The sequence below is a fragment of the Macrobrachium nipponense genome, chromosome 12 (genome assembly GCF_015104395.2).
Source record: "Macrobrachium nipponense isolate FS-2020 chromosome 12, ASM1510439v2, whole genome shotgun sequence".
In the NCBI taxonomy this organism is placed as follows: Eukaryota; Metazoa; Arthropoda; class Malacostraca; order Decapoda; family Palaemonidae; genus Macrobrachium; species Macrobrachium nipponense.
This window is the reverse complement of record NC_087205.1, coordinates 21,109,744-21,124,794: the sequence shown is the minus strand read 5'-3', so window position 1 is coordinate 21,124,794 and position 15,051 is coordinate 21,109,744. Positions and strand designations below refer to the sequence as shown.

Below are 15,051 nucleotides of genomic sequence, written 5' to 3'. Positions count from 1 at the left end.
ACTCGTAAGTGCTGGATGTAAACAAACGTTTGGAAGTTTTTTTGTTTGTTTATTAGTCAATGGTTACTTAATAATTATTTGAAATGAGTACATGCAATACATTTAATAAAAAAATTGTGAATTAGATATAAAATATAAAATAAATCAGACTGCCAACAAATACGTATTTTTTAGAATTCTTCTTCTGTTTTATTATTACATTACGTATACATATGTAGTTTCATTAGTTGAAGAGAGATACTAATGACAATTTATGGCTTACTGTGTGCTAGGAAAAATGATTGCTTGGCGCTCGTTTGATACTCGTAAGAGCTGAATGTAAACAATCGATTGGAAGGTTTGTTTTTTGTTTGTTTGTGTATTATAGTTAATGATTAATTAATAATTATTTGAAATGAGTACATACTGATTATTTATACATTTTATTGGCATATTCTAAGCTTTTAGCTCTAAGGTTTAGATGTCAGAATCATAGACTAGGCTACAGTAGCAACCGCTAACATAGGCTAGGGTTATTGCTAAGGGACATATACTAAAGTCCTAATATATGCAGTAAAAATGGGGTTGAACATTACATGCAGTTGAATATTACTCAAGTATGTACAGTATTTTGCCTTTTTGGAGTCATATTTCTTCCGTCGGATCGGTGTCGTAACCCTAGAACATGTGTTTTAGGCCTGGAAATATAATTTACTGGGGCGTTTTTGGAGGGCTTGGAACGGATTAGCCATTTTACATGTAAAATGTGTTCCAAGATACGAAAAACTCATAATACGAAGGCTGTCTTGGAACGGATTAATTTCGTATCTCGAGGTACCACTGTAGATTCATTATAGTATTTCTCTAATGAATTTATATTATTGCTGGTTACATTAATACATATTAATATTTGGAAATTAGTAAATCATTTATTTATCATACATAAAACATACATCTCTGTAAGAGAGAGAGAGAGAATTATTATTGTTATTATTTGATATCATTTAATCTTTTTAAACTTACTAATAGTACAGTATTAATTAATATTAATATTTGAAAATTAGTATATTATTTGTGTATCATAAAAATGTATTTATTCATGAAAATAACATGAAAATACTCTAATTAGTGAATATTTATTGTTGAAAAAACCCGCGAATAGGCAAATTTCCTGTGAATAATGGGTAGCTATGATCCAAAGAAAAATCCGCGAATAAGTCAGTGCTGATAAGCAAAAGCCGCCATTAACCGAAACTCAGTGATTTATGGCGCCATAATGGAGCTCATGGTGCTGATAACTGGTTATCGGCGCTATAAGTACCCTTATGGCACCGATAACCGGAATTCTTCTTGTTATGGTGTCATAAATTGGCGATTTTATGGCGCTAGACAAGCGCCATAAAACTGGATCGCCGATAACCAAGTCCGACGATAACTTGGGACTGACTGTATAAATATATATGTATACATATACATATATACACTTTTATTAAAAACTATTTTTGTTTTCATACAATTTATGTGTAGAGGGCTTGGAAGCAATTTATCACATTTTCATGAACCACTGGCAAACACTTGATAAATGGGTGAAGTTACATTGCAACAGAAAGCATGCAAGTCGTTTACTGTCGATTCTTATGAAAGTACGTAATTGAAATTAATTAAGTTTATTCAGGACATAATCCACATGTAAATTAAAAGTCTGTTGTATTTCAGTAATCTTTTATTTTTTATTTTTTTACATCTGCGTATTGTAATAGTAGAAATTGTCAAATGCTGTAGTAAAGACCATATGCGATACTGGATATTTAAAGTGTTACATTATTAAGCTAGTAGTACGTATTGTGTCATTTGAATTTTGAATATGATTAATACTGTTTTCTTCATTTCTTAATCTTGTAGGTTGCAAGAGAGAACAGAACCTCTCCAATAAGTGTGGAGGTAATACGTGAATCAGAGTTCAGCACCTTACTTAATCACAATCAAATGTTCCGTGGATGTACCTCACTGCACTATGCTGTACTTGCTGATAGCCAGGAGTGTGTACGTCACTTGTTAGATGCTGGAGGGAACCCTATGCTGGAAAATGAGTACCGATTCAAGCCAGAAGACTATGCGAAAGATATTGGTATGAGAAAGATGATGCAGAGACATTCTGAGCTTTATAAGAGTAAGCAGAAACAAACTGAGATGGAAGAAAGGAGAAAATTTCCTCTTGAACAGAGGATAAAGCAGATAATAGTAGGCCAGGAAGGAGCCATAGCCACTGTATGTGGTGCTATACGCCGAAAAGAGAATGGCTGGTACGATGAGGAGCATCCCTTGGTTTTCTTGTTTTTAGGGTCCTCTGGCATTGGCAAGACTGAACTTGCCAAACAAATTGCGCAATACTTGCATAAAGGGAAGGATGCTGCGTTTATACGTATGGACATGTCAGAGTATCAGCAAAAGCATGAAGTTTCCAAGTTTATTGGGTCACCACCCGGCTATATTGGGCATGATGAAGGGGGCCAGCTGACAAAAAAATTGAAATCATTCCCCAATGCTGTAGTTTTATTTGATGAAGTAGAGAAAGCACATCCAGATGTTTTGACAATATTGTTGCAGTTGTTTGATGAAGGTCGGCTCACCGATGGTAAAGGCAATACCATTGAATGCAAGGTGAGCTAAATTCTGTTTTGTCCATTGTTAAGCTTCCTATTATAATTTTTGTTCAACAACAAACCTATCATTTACATTAGCTGAATTTGTGGTGTGGAAAAATCTTAGTCACATTATTACTAATTTAAAGGCAAAAGAAGATCACCTGCTGGCTGGCTAGCAGCTCTGTATGTATGCCTGAGAATCCTTAGGCTCTGGGTAAGAGCCATAATTTTTGTTTTTTGTGTGTAGCTTGCTAACAGCAAGCTATTTATTTCTAGATTTAGCTATTTTTATACAGGGTGTATGGGTTAGGTTTTCTCCTTTCGGTCAGCCATGTTGAATTGTAATTTATTAAGAAAATTATTGTTGCAATTTGATCAATCAGTTGTTTGCTAACTGTATTTCATTGCTCTCAAACAATCTTCCTTTGACTTGCAGCTTTCTAGCAAGTTTCCTTTTAAGAGTACGCCATGAACTTGCAGGTCTCTGTATAGACTTGGCTTCCATTGTTAATCTTTCTCATGAGCTATTAGCCCCAGGTCTTTCTGTTCCATCAGCCAACTATATTGGGGGATTTTTGTTAAGCAGCTGATTCAAGTTCTTATTTTATTACCATATTTTATCCATTCTTTCAGTTCCTCGCTGGACAAGTGGTTTTCGCGCTTGGCTGCCAATCCGGCGGTCCGAAGTTTGAATCCCGGCTCGGCCAACGTGGAATCAGAGGAATTTATTTCTGGTGATAGATTCATTTCTTGATAAAGTGTAATTCGGATCCCACAATAAACTGTAGGTCCCGTTGCTAGGTGACCAATTGGTTCCTAGCCATGTAAAAAAAATATCTAATCCTTCGGGCCAGCCCTAGAAGAGCTGTTAATCAGCTCAGTGGTCTGGTAAAACTAAGATATACTTAACTTATCCATTCTTTCAGTTAGTCTCTTGCTTCCCAACTCTTACTGACATTTTGAAGTTGGAGGCAAATAACATAAAAAGTGAAGCCCTCACTTGCCTTGAACCTAAGGATACAGTGAGTAAGTGAGTCTGTGTATGGTGCTGCTAGTTAGCCAGCAGGTGATCAGATTTAAAATCAGGAATGAAATGTCTAGGGTTTGTAAAGACCACAAATATTGGATAATCTAAACAATGGGTTCATAGAAAGTGTTTTTTTTTTAAATTACTTACGACATTATCATGTAAAGGAGTTGTGAATACTTGATATGTAATTAAAGTGAATATAAAGACAAAAACATCATAAAATATTTAAACTCAATAACTTTATTTTGTGTGTTTTTAATATTAGTTTTATAGATGGTAGTCTATGATTGTAGTCCCTTAACATTTTTTACTTACAGGATGCAATTTTTATCATGACTTCCAACCTGGCAAGTGATGAAATTGCTGAGTATGGCTTACAGCTAAGAGAAGAAGCTGATAAAATTACCAAGCAGCGATATGAAGGTCAGCCTGAAGATCTAGAGATTACAGAAACTATAACCATTTCTCGTAGGTAAGGAGTTTTTGTCTTCATTGTAAATTCATCATTATGAGTTTAAGAATTTAAGGGGACATGTTTGTAAGCTGTGTTAACAGTTAGAGAATCTGTACAATATTTGAATGTATTATGTACTTGCCAAGGACAGAGCTTTTACCATGGTATTATGTTGTTTTACCTTAGCAGCAAGTGACAGCTCAGGCTGTCCTAACTACAAAATGTTGCACAGTTTGTTTTATCATGAAGGATGAAGGAATTGAGGATTATCTTTTTAAATTATTCTTTTGTTTTCTATGAAACAAAAGTATGCTTTCTGGAACTACGTAAATTATTTTAGTGGAGATTTTTTACAGGTGGGTATTTGAGTCTTAACTATTTCTACCTGCCCACCATGGCAGTCAGGCTTACCAGCTTTTAATGATATGCCAGCTTCTGACAGAGTTTGTATAACTATTTTAGTCACTTTTGTTTCTTATAAGCAAATAGCTTTTCATATGCTCTGATTTCATTCCAAATAAAGTTTTGTTTTTTTCAGTCTTGCAGGGCAGTACATGCAGCAAGCTTTGTAGCCCTCTGTCAAGTGTATTTTAAGTTGTTTGCAACATTTTATGCTTTTGGCATTTTATGTTGGGATACATTGCTTTTTGTATTTTATTTTTAATCCATTCCATTTGGTCTCTTACTAACTGTCAGTCCAACTTCTACTTTATTTTATTCTGGATTTAACTCATACAATAACAAATCCTTTTGGGCAAGACCTGTAAGTTTAGCGATGTGACTTTCAGGTCTTATAAATTAATTTAAATAAATTTCAGTTACTGACTCCTTGAGTAAAAATTTTATTGCCATCCACTTCCACTAACTGGTTCACCATTTTAAGGTACCATGCCTACAGAATGGTAGATAATTTTGGTAGGTGAGATCTGTTGCTTCCCATGGTGGAAAGGTGTTATTTGCCATCAAACAATTGTTTTTCTTGTATGTAACCAGGATTCTTGTATGTAACCAGGATTCAGTAAGACATTTGTAAGGTAATAGGTTTGTATTTATGAAATTTTACAGATATATGGAAACCGACTTGGTTAGTCATTCTTGTGGCATATATAGTTACAATAATTTTTAAACAGTTTTATTAGTAGATAGAGATATTGTATGGAATTGATGTTGTATATGCATGAATTTTTCTTAAATTGGCAGGTTGTATAGAGATGGACATTAGGCACTTGATAATAGAAAGGATTGCTGGTTGATATTTATTGGTTAATATTTATTTTGGTATATTGTCATGATTTTTCTCTCTGATTTTATAGGAGATGAAGAGAGGACATGCTTCTGTTTCAGGTTAGAATTTTGGGAATGTATACCCATGCCAGTAACTGAAAAAAACCTCAACACCAATTCTTCATATCTTTTTATGTTGCTCTTCTGACCTCTCATTTGCCACCTTGTATGGTAAAATTGTAGGTTGGTTAGACTGCAAGAGTCCTACCCACAAGAGCCTTTTAAAACACGATGTGGGTTTGGTGAAGCATGTTTGAATTGTTTGGCCCCACCTCAGCCTTACGAGGGGGGACCCAAAAGTAACCGGAATTGTGTCATAGAATTTTATTCAGTTATTGTTACATGTTTACAGTCTTATCACCTTCAAAGTATTCTCCATTTGAAGCAATGCACTTATCCAGACGTGTTTTCCACTGTTGAAAGCAATTCTGGAACTCGTGTGAAGTTATGGCTTTTAATGACTCCGTCGTTTTCTTCTGAACCTCTTCAACGTCTGCAAAACGTTTTCCTTTGAGGGCTTTCTTCATTCGGGGGAACAATAAGAAGTCACAGGGAGCAAGATCGGGTGAATAGGGAGGGTGGGTAAGTGGGGTCATGCCATTCTTGGTCAGAAACTGTCTCACACTCAAGGCGGTGTGCGCTGGTGCATTGTCGTGAGACGGAAACGCCCCGACCTGTGGCAAAGTGGAGGGTGGTGGCTTCATCACGACAATGCACCAGCACACACCGCCTTGAGTGTGAGACAGTTTCTGACCAAGAATGGCATGACCCCACTTACCCACCCTCCCTATTCACCCGATCTTGCTCCCTGTGACTTCTTTTTGTTCCCCCAAATGAAGAAAGCCCTCAAAGGAAAACGTTTTGCAGACGTTGAAGAGGTTCAGAAGAAAACGACGGAGTCATTAAAAGCCATAACTTCACAAGAGTTCCAGAATTGCTTTCAACAGTGGAAAACACGTCTGGATAAGTGCATTGCTTCAAATGGAGAATACTTTGAAGGTGATAAGACTGTAAACATGTAACAATAACTGAATAAAATTCTATGACACAATTCCGGTTACTTTTGGGTCCCCCCTCGTATACATCAAATTTGCAAACCTTAAATGGGAACTTCTGGTTGCATTTTAGCTGTTCCATATGTGGTATTATTCTATTTCTGGGCTCAACCCGTGTCGCCCAGTGGAATGTCCCTTTAGCACACATTTCTAAGGTAAATTATTGCTAACATTACCAGAGAAAAAAGCTAAATTGGAAATGTCAGAATATTCTAACTCGCTCACCTTATATAAAAGGTGTCGGTATGGTTTCTGGGGCGAGTGAAACCACTACCACGGGTCTCTTACCATTTAGATCCATCCTTCTTCGAAATCCCCCTACCTGAGAGGGCCGATGCAAGGCCCGCTCCCAGCTACGACTACTACTAGCGCCCCCGACGCCATCACTAGCGCCTCTACCGGTCATCCTTTTCGTTAGCACCATCTTGCTCACACGTGTTTTTCTTCACTGTGTTTTTGTGCTTTCCTTTTTGGATTTATCTACATCATGGAACGCCAAGCCATCACTGCATCTAAGTTAAGTACTGCTAGAAGTGTTTCACCTATTTTTAGCCAGCCAGGGACCCGTTTAACCAATTTTATTTAGGTTATAAGATGGCACCTCCTTCAACCTGGTTGCCGAGTCATCTGGGGCGGCTCGCCCCACGTGTTTCATTGTTTCACGCTTCTTCGGTCCTCTATACCGTTGTAGCTTGAATATTTAGCAGTACATATTTTGCAGCTTTACCATGTAGTTTTATGCTTAGCTTTTCACGGGGATTCCTAATCTCTATTGAGCGCGTAGCCTACATCGCTCCTTAGCTCAGTGTTCATGCATGCATGTTCCTTTGTTTTAGGTCTGTATTAGGCTCACTTAGGACATTGGTCCTTCCTTTTAGTCCTGACCACCCTGGCCACCGCCCTCCGTTCCTACGTATCGGCAGAGGCCAGCTCCCTGAGATGTTAGTCGTCCTCCCTTCTCGGTTGGCTCGTCTAGCTTCTCCAGGACCTTGCTTTCTCTTTTTCTGCTTATTTATCTTCTTTTCTTCCCCGTGTTGTGTTAAGCTGTTTTTATTCATGCTTTGAGACGGTTAGAGGTGGCCTAGGCCACCTCAGACCGCCTGGCCTGTCTCACCGCGTGGCCTACACCACGTTCGCGACGAGCCAGGTGATCGCCATGAGCCACCCGGCTGCTGTTCCCCACGCTTCCTCCCCCCTCTAGGGGGGGGGGGGGGAGTCCTGCTCGCTCCCGTTGCCGGCAACCATCTGAGCTCCCTCCCTTCTTCCCCCTCCCCACGGGGGGGATACGGGAGTTAGCAGGGGGGACATCCGAGGCTGGCTCGGCTCGTACCGCTCTCACCCTTGGTACCAGGGGGGCTCCCTGTGCGGTCGGTCTCGGCTGGCCACCCGGCTTGGCCGTGCTCGGACCTCCTCGGCTTCCGATCAAGCTCTCTCTCACCCTGAGTCACCACTCCTCCATCCCGCTCCGGCGGCTGGGGCCTCTGGCTCCGCCAGACCTCAGGTTTGGTGACTGCAGAGAAGCTCCGCCACATGTTTTTTCCTTATGCATGTTACCTTTATTTCAATTTTGATTATTTACATTCTTTATATTCTGCTAGGTCGGCGGAGTCCCCGCTCACCATCCGGGTTCTCCACCTGCTTATCTTGATATCTGTTACGGCGGTGTTACGCTCCTCCGCCAAAGATTTTTACTGGCCCCCACCTGCTCCTCCCCGCCGTTCTCGTACTCCTCGTTCCGGCGTATAGACTAGGTAACTGCCTCGGTGAATTTCCGTCCTCCGGCAACACCGGAGGCGCACTGAACTAGTTTACCAGTTCTATCGGCCACCCACCACTCACGGCAGGAGAGCAAGTAGAGGCTGATCTTTATTCTGTCAAGTAACTCCGGTGTGCTTCGGTGTTATGATATATCACTTCTTGGACTTAGTCCAATTAGTTAGTGTTGATACTCATGTATCTGTTCACTTACAGGCCACCCATTGCCAGGAATCTGGCTGTAACGCTGTCCTGCAGGACCCCTGTGGGCACGAGGTCTGCCGCACGCATGCTGTCTGCGCCATCCGCTATGGGGAGTTAGCTGTCTGGCATCATGAGAGTTGCTCCAAATGCTATGATTTGGTAGATCAGGTTACCTCCGGAGTAAATACTCTTCCGGATATCAAATTATCATGTATAATTTTGGCCTATATGTATACAATTCTTATAAGTGATATATCATTAAAAGTGATAACATAATTTAGTTCTAAGTAGCTTAGTATTTATACTGACCCTCTCTTTCAGACTGCTCAAGCGGTCAGGGACGTCGCCCAAACCACCCTGAAGGCCTGGGTCGGCGGATTCGGAAGGAACGTTACCAAGGGGCAGCCCTATATTCTTGACAAGAAGATGGCTGCTCTTGTCTTCCTCGGCTGCAAGGCGACTTCCTACGTCGACCCAGAAGCGGCGGCCCCTTACATCGCTGCTATTCAACATCAAGTAGCCCAAGCTTTGGAGGAACCTGGAAGCCAAGAAATCGAGAAAGAAGTGGCAACTCTTAATCTGGACCTCGAGCCCATGGCGGTAGAGGCAGCAGGTAGGAGGTTGAGTGAGGCAGGTTTGGTAGGGGCTCAAGGTTTACCCTTGAGCCATTCTAGATCTTCTTCCCCTGTCCCTTCTTCTTCGTCTTTCCAAGGATTCTCTGAGGATGAGCTTTCAGTTAGACCGAAGTCCATCCAGGCAATCCCTAAGGTCAAAGGGAAGCATGAAGTAAAGACGCTTCAAAAGACGCTGTCTAAGGCGGCGGCTTCGAGCGGTTCTCAAAGGTCTCCGGCTCACCATCCCGGAGCAGAGAAGCCCAAGTCGTCTTCTCACTCTAAAGGGTCCAGAGGAAAGTCCTCCAGAGACAAGGCTCAGCTCCTGTCTGATCCTGAGCCTTCAACCTCTACAGGAGCACGCCCTAAGACTCCCAGAGAGAAGCAGGAACCTAGTTCTTTCGATTCGGACTCCTTTACTGCAAACATTATGCAGCAAATGGGTAGTCTGGTAGGGAACTTGGTTCAGGACAAGTTCCAAGAGATGCTCTCTCACATCTCTTCTTCCTTTGAGGAGTCAGGTCAGTCAATCCGGGCCATCTCGGAGAGGCTGGCCAACCAGGAGAACCTCATAGCAGGTCTCCGGGAGAACCCTACGACAGCTCTTCCTCAGCCAGGTGTGGCAGCTCAGGCCATGCCGGACTACAACACCCTCCCTCCTTACACGGCGAGTAAATCTGGAGGATATCGTCTTATGCCCCCTTTAAGGACTGGATGCTAACGCTGGCGGACTGTGGAACTCGAAGGATTGAGGACTTCGAGTTCCACCCGGCAAACCTGCAACCCCCCTTCATTGGTTACCCCCGCCTTACGGAGGCAGCTATGAGGAGGGAGGATAAGATCCCAAAAGAGACCGTCATCTTCGGTCGGGATCAAGCCCAGCGTGACTGGCTAAGAAACCTGGAAGACTGGGATTGCATTAATACCAGGATTCAAGCGTTTAAAATCGCTTTCACCATGTTTGTGGTGGACGGAGAGACTCCCATTCCTTTCACCACAAAGGTGACGGAGTTAACAATGCAGGCCGCTATGAGAGACGAGCCGATGCCACAGCTCCGGGAAACGGAGCCCACTTCACTCCTCCTTCCTGGTATGGAAGATCTATGGGCAGATCTCCCGGCCACCTTTTCGGTCGGGAAATTAAAGCCGGACTGCGCTATCATACAGTTCAGCGAAGGGCTTCCCAGACATCCAGACAGTCTCATTCAGGCTGAATTTGACGCTCGTACAAGGCTATCCAGATCACTCAGTACTCTGGTCATGACAGAGGTTTCGGCCGTTACTTATGGTAACGAACCTCTGTTCAAGTTAATAGCCAAATCACATTTTACACACTGTACAATGTGATTTGTACGATTTCATCGTGGCGAGGCGTAACTGCAGAAAACATGTTCTGCAGGAAGCCACCACCCGCCACGAACCGAATAAGTTGCTAGCGGCTTCGATCTGGGGTGCCAACCTTTTCCCAGAATCGGTCGTCAATTCGGTTCAGTATGAGGCGACAAGACTCAACCAGAGTCTTAAGGTCCGCTGGGGCCTCTCCAGTAAGAGGAAGCCGGAGTCGACTTCTTCATCCAAGAAAGTCAAGAAGCCTAGGAAATTCCAGCCTTTCCAGGCTCCCCAGCAACAGCAGGTAGTTCAGGCAGTGCCAGTTTCTCAAGTGCCACAGCCTTCTACATCAAAGACACAGCCTCAGCAACAATTTCTGCTGCTGACTCCTCAAGGTCAAGCTTCCACCTCCTTTGCTCTCTCTCCGGCCTTCAACCCAGTGTTTGAGGGCCAGTCGTTCCAACCTTTCAACAGGTTCGGAAGAGGCAGCAGGGCTAGAGGTGCCTTTCGCCAGAGAGGCGGCGGAAGAGCATCCAGCCGAGGGAAGCACTTATGGGGAGGGCGCGGGTCTCGACCTGCCCCAAGCCAGTGAGAACCCTCAGGTAGGAGGGAGACTGTTCCTCTTTTGTCACAGATGGAGGTTCAGCAGCTGGGCACAGAGCATTGTGTCCAAAGGCCTAGGATGGAGCTGGACCAAAGGTCCTCCTTCATCCAAGATCTTCTATCAACAACCAACAACGGAATTGGTAGAGTATGCCCAAGAACTCCTTCAGAAAGGGGTAGTGTCAAAAGTCAGGCATTTAAAGTTTCAAGGTCGCATGTTCAGCGTGACAAAGAAAGGCTCAACCAAACGTAGAGTAATTCTAGACTTGTCCCGTCTAAACTTATTCATTCGTTGCGACAAGTTCAAAATGCTGACTATCTCGCAGGTGCGGACCTTACTTCCCCGTGGGGCCGTCACCACCTCTATCGATCTTACAGACGCATACTATCATGTTCCAGTGGCAAGACACTTCTGCCCGTACCTAGGTTTCAGGCTAGGGGACCAGGCATTCTCCTTTAAGGTAATGCCCTTCGGGCTAAATGTAGCCCCCAGGGTCTTTACGAAATTAGCGGAGACAGTAGTTCAACAACTCAGGTCTCAGGGAATAATGGTAGTTGCGTATCTGGACGATTGGCTCGTTTGGGCAACAAGCATCGAAGAATGCCACAAAGCAACGGTCAAAGTAATCCAGTTTCTGGAACACTTAGGGTTCCAGATAAACAAGACCAAGTCCCGGTTGACACCGGACTCTCGCTTTCAGTGGCTGGGCATTCAGTGGGACTTAAACTCTCACACACTGTCAATTCCGTCGTCAAAGAGAAGAGAAATAGCCAAAGCAACCAGACAATTTCTCAAGTGCAAACAGACATCTCGAAGGAGCCAGGAAAGGATCCTAGGCTCTCTTCAATTCGCCTCAGTAACAGACGTTCTGCTGAAGGCAAAACTCAAGGACATAAACCGCGTCTGGCGCTCAAGGGCAAACAACAAGTCCCGGGACAAGTTGTCCGCTATCCCGGCGATGCTATGCAAACGCCTCCCAAGAATTTATCAAAGTCAATCCCTCTCCAATTCCCTCCGCCGGCATTAGATATCCACACGGATGCTTCACTAAGCGGCTGGGGAGGGTACTCTCAGTACAAAAAGGTACAAGGGACTTGGTCCTTTCCATTCCGCCGGCTCCATGTCAATGTACTGGAAGCTATGGCGGTATTCCTCACTCTGAAAAGACTTCAACCAGCCAAAGGATCTCACATCAAGCTAGTGTTGGACAGTGCAGTAGTAGTACACTGCATCAACAGGGGAGGCTCCAAGTCAAGCCATGTGAACCATGTCATGATAGCCATATTTTCTCTGGCAGCCAAGTACAAATGGCACCTGTCCTCCACACACCTAGCGGGAGTGAAGAACGTGATAGCAGATGCCTTGTCTCGCTCAGTCCCTCTAGAGTCGGAGTGGTCTCTGGACAGGCGGTCATTCAATTGGATCTGTCAACAGATTCCAGGGCTCCAGGTGGATCTTTTCGCCACAGAGTCGAACCACAAGCTTCCCTGCTATGTGGCTCCCAACCTGGACCCTCTGGCTTATGCCATGGACGCCATGGCCATAGGCTGGAATCAATGGAAGAAGATCTACATGTTTCCTCCAGTGAATCTTCTTCTGAAAGTACTGTGCAAACTCAGGACCTTCACGGGACAAGTCGCCCTAGTAGCCCCCAATTGGCCCAAGAGCAACTGGTTCCCACTCCTGTTGGAATTGGGTCTCCGGCCTCAACGGATTCCCAATCCCAAGCAATCCCAACTAGTGCAAATGAAGCCTGTGTTCGCTTCCTCAGGGATTCTCAAAACCCTAACTTTATTGACTTCATGAAGTTTGCAGCTAAAAGGGATGCTGATATCAATCCTCAAAACATCCTATTCCTAGAATCGGATAAAAGAGAAACGACCCTTCGTCAATATGACTCAGCTGTTAAAAAACTAGCCAATTTTCTGAGGGGGACCGAATCTCAAACCATGACTACCAACCTGGCTATTTCCTTCTTTAGATCATTATTTGAAAAAGGTTTAGCAGCTAGTACTATTACTACTACTAAATCAGCACTAAAGAAGATCTTCCAGTTTGGTTTTAAAATAGATCTAACAGACTCCTATTTTTCATCTATCCCTAGAGCCTGTGCTAGGCTCAGACCTTCAGAGAGGCCTAATTCTGTGTCATGGTTCTTAAATGATGTTCTCAAGCTGGCCTCAGACACTGATAACAACTCATGTGATTTCTTGCCCCTCCTGAGGAAAACATTATTTCTTCTAATTCTGGCCTTTGGAGCCAGGGTATCTGAACTGTCGGCTCTATCTAGAGACTCGGGTCATATAGAATTTCTCCCTTCAGGAGAAGTTTTACTTTCTCCGGATCGTCAATTCTTAGCTAAAATCGAGGATCCATTAATGAGATGGGCCCCTTGGAAGATCCTCCCTCTTCCTCAGGACCCTTCTTTATGTCCAGTTACTGCCTTAAGAGCATATCTTACCAGGACAGCCATGAGATCCTCTGGCCCTTTGTTCATGAGGGAAAAGGGTGGCACCATTTCCTTAAAAGGAATTAGGCAGCAGATTTTATATTTTATTAAACAAGCCAACCCAGACTCATTCCCCAAGGTTCACGATATTAGGGGAGTAGCTACCTCGATCAACTACTTTCAGCATATGAATTTTGATGATCTGAAAAAGTATACAGGCTGGAAATCTCCGACAGTGTTCAAACGTCACTACCTCAAGTCCTTAGAAGCTCTTAAATTCCCAGCAGTGGCAGCGGGAAACACAGTTTCTCCTGACACTGCTTAAGTAGTATTAGTAATTAGATCTAGATCTCCTTTCTACCTGCCTCACTGACGTTCTTCCTGCGGTTCTGCCACCATGTAGCCTTTTCTATGCCTTAGGTGCCATAGGTACACATATTGTGATGTTTTCCTTATTTTTATGCTAGGATTACTCACGCATATCTTTGAATTTGTGATTTTGTATTTAATTTTTAAGATTAATGTAACGTTATCATAATTAATCTTAAGTATGTATTATAATAATTTATAGTTCATAAGTCCTTCTAGTTTATAGTACTTAAATTTTTTAATGTTTTTTATTTTTTCCTTACACATGTTATATCCTTATTCAAGCCTGTGGCTATTTCTCTGGTACTATTTCACGAAGCGACACGGACTAAGCCCAGAAAAGGGATTTTGAAGAAGGAAAAATCTATTTCTGGGCAAGGGCCCGTGTCGCCCAGTGAAATCCCACCCTGTTTCTGTCCCCACCCTTGGGCCCAAGCTTGACAGGCTAACTCCAAGGATGACCAGTAGAGGCGCTAGTGATGGCGTCGTGGGCGCTAGTAGTAGTCGTAGCTGGGAGCGGGCCTTGCATCGGCCCTCTCAGGTAGGGGGGTTTCGAAGAAGGATGGATCTAAATGGTAAGAGACCCGTGGTAGTGATTTCACTCGCCCCAGAAACCATATCGACACCTTTTATATAAGGTGAGCGAGTCAGAATATTCTGACATTTCCAATTTAGCTTTTTTCTCTGATAATGTTAGCAATAATTTACCTTAGAAATGTGTGCTAAAGGGACATTTCACTGGGCGACACGGGCCCTTGCCCAGAAATAGAATTTTCCTTCGTCAAAATCCCTTTTAACCCTCTTACGCCGAAGCGGTAAAAAAAAATTGTCTCCCGTGTGCCGGAGGTGTTTCAGAGTGAGCGCGGAAGCAGAAAAAATATTTTTTTCAAAAAATCACAGCGCACTTAGTTTTCAAGATTAAGAGTTCATTTTTGGTTCCTTTTTTTGTCATTGGCTGAAGTTTAGTATGCAACCATCAGAAATGAAAAAAATTATCATTATCATATATAAATAATGCGATATATGATAGCGCAAAAACGAAATTTCATATATAATTGTATTCAAATTGCACTGTGCGCAAAACGGTTAAAGGTAACAAGTTACTTTTTTTTCGCTGTAATGTACACTAAATTGCGATCATTTTGGTATATAACACATTGTAAAACGATAAAAGCAACACTGAGAAAATATTATCACAAAATAATGCATGAATTCGTAACGCACGGACGTAAACAAATATTTTTTTCAAAAATTCACCATAAATCTAAATATTGTCCTAGAGA

General features: G+C 42.8%; 1 protein-coding gene across 2 annotated transcripts in view; it reads left to right on the top strand.

The window, feature by feature from the left end:
- LOC135224401 (mitochondrial disaggregase-like) overlaps positions 1–15,051 on the top strand; it is a 143,558-nt gene that overhangs the window by 106,126 nt on the left and 22,381 nt on the right. For both annotated transcript variants that reach the window (XM_064263374.1, XM_064263373.1), the window contains 2 exons: positions 1,882–2,640; positions 3,972–4,126. In XM_064263374.1, coding sequence (XP_064119444.1) covers positions 1,882–2,640; positions 3,972–4,126 — 914 coding nt within the window. The remainder of the gene's footprint in view (positions 1–1,881; positions 2,641–3,971; positions 4,127–15,051) is intronic.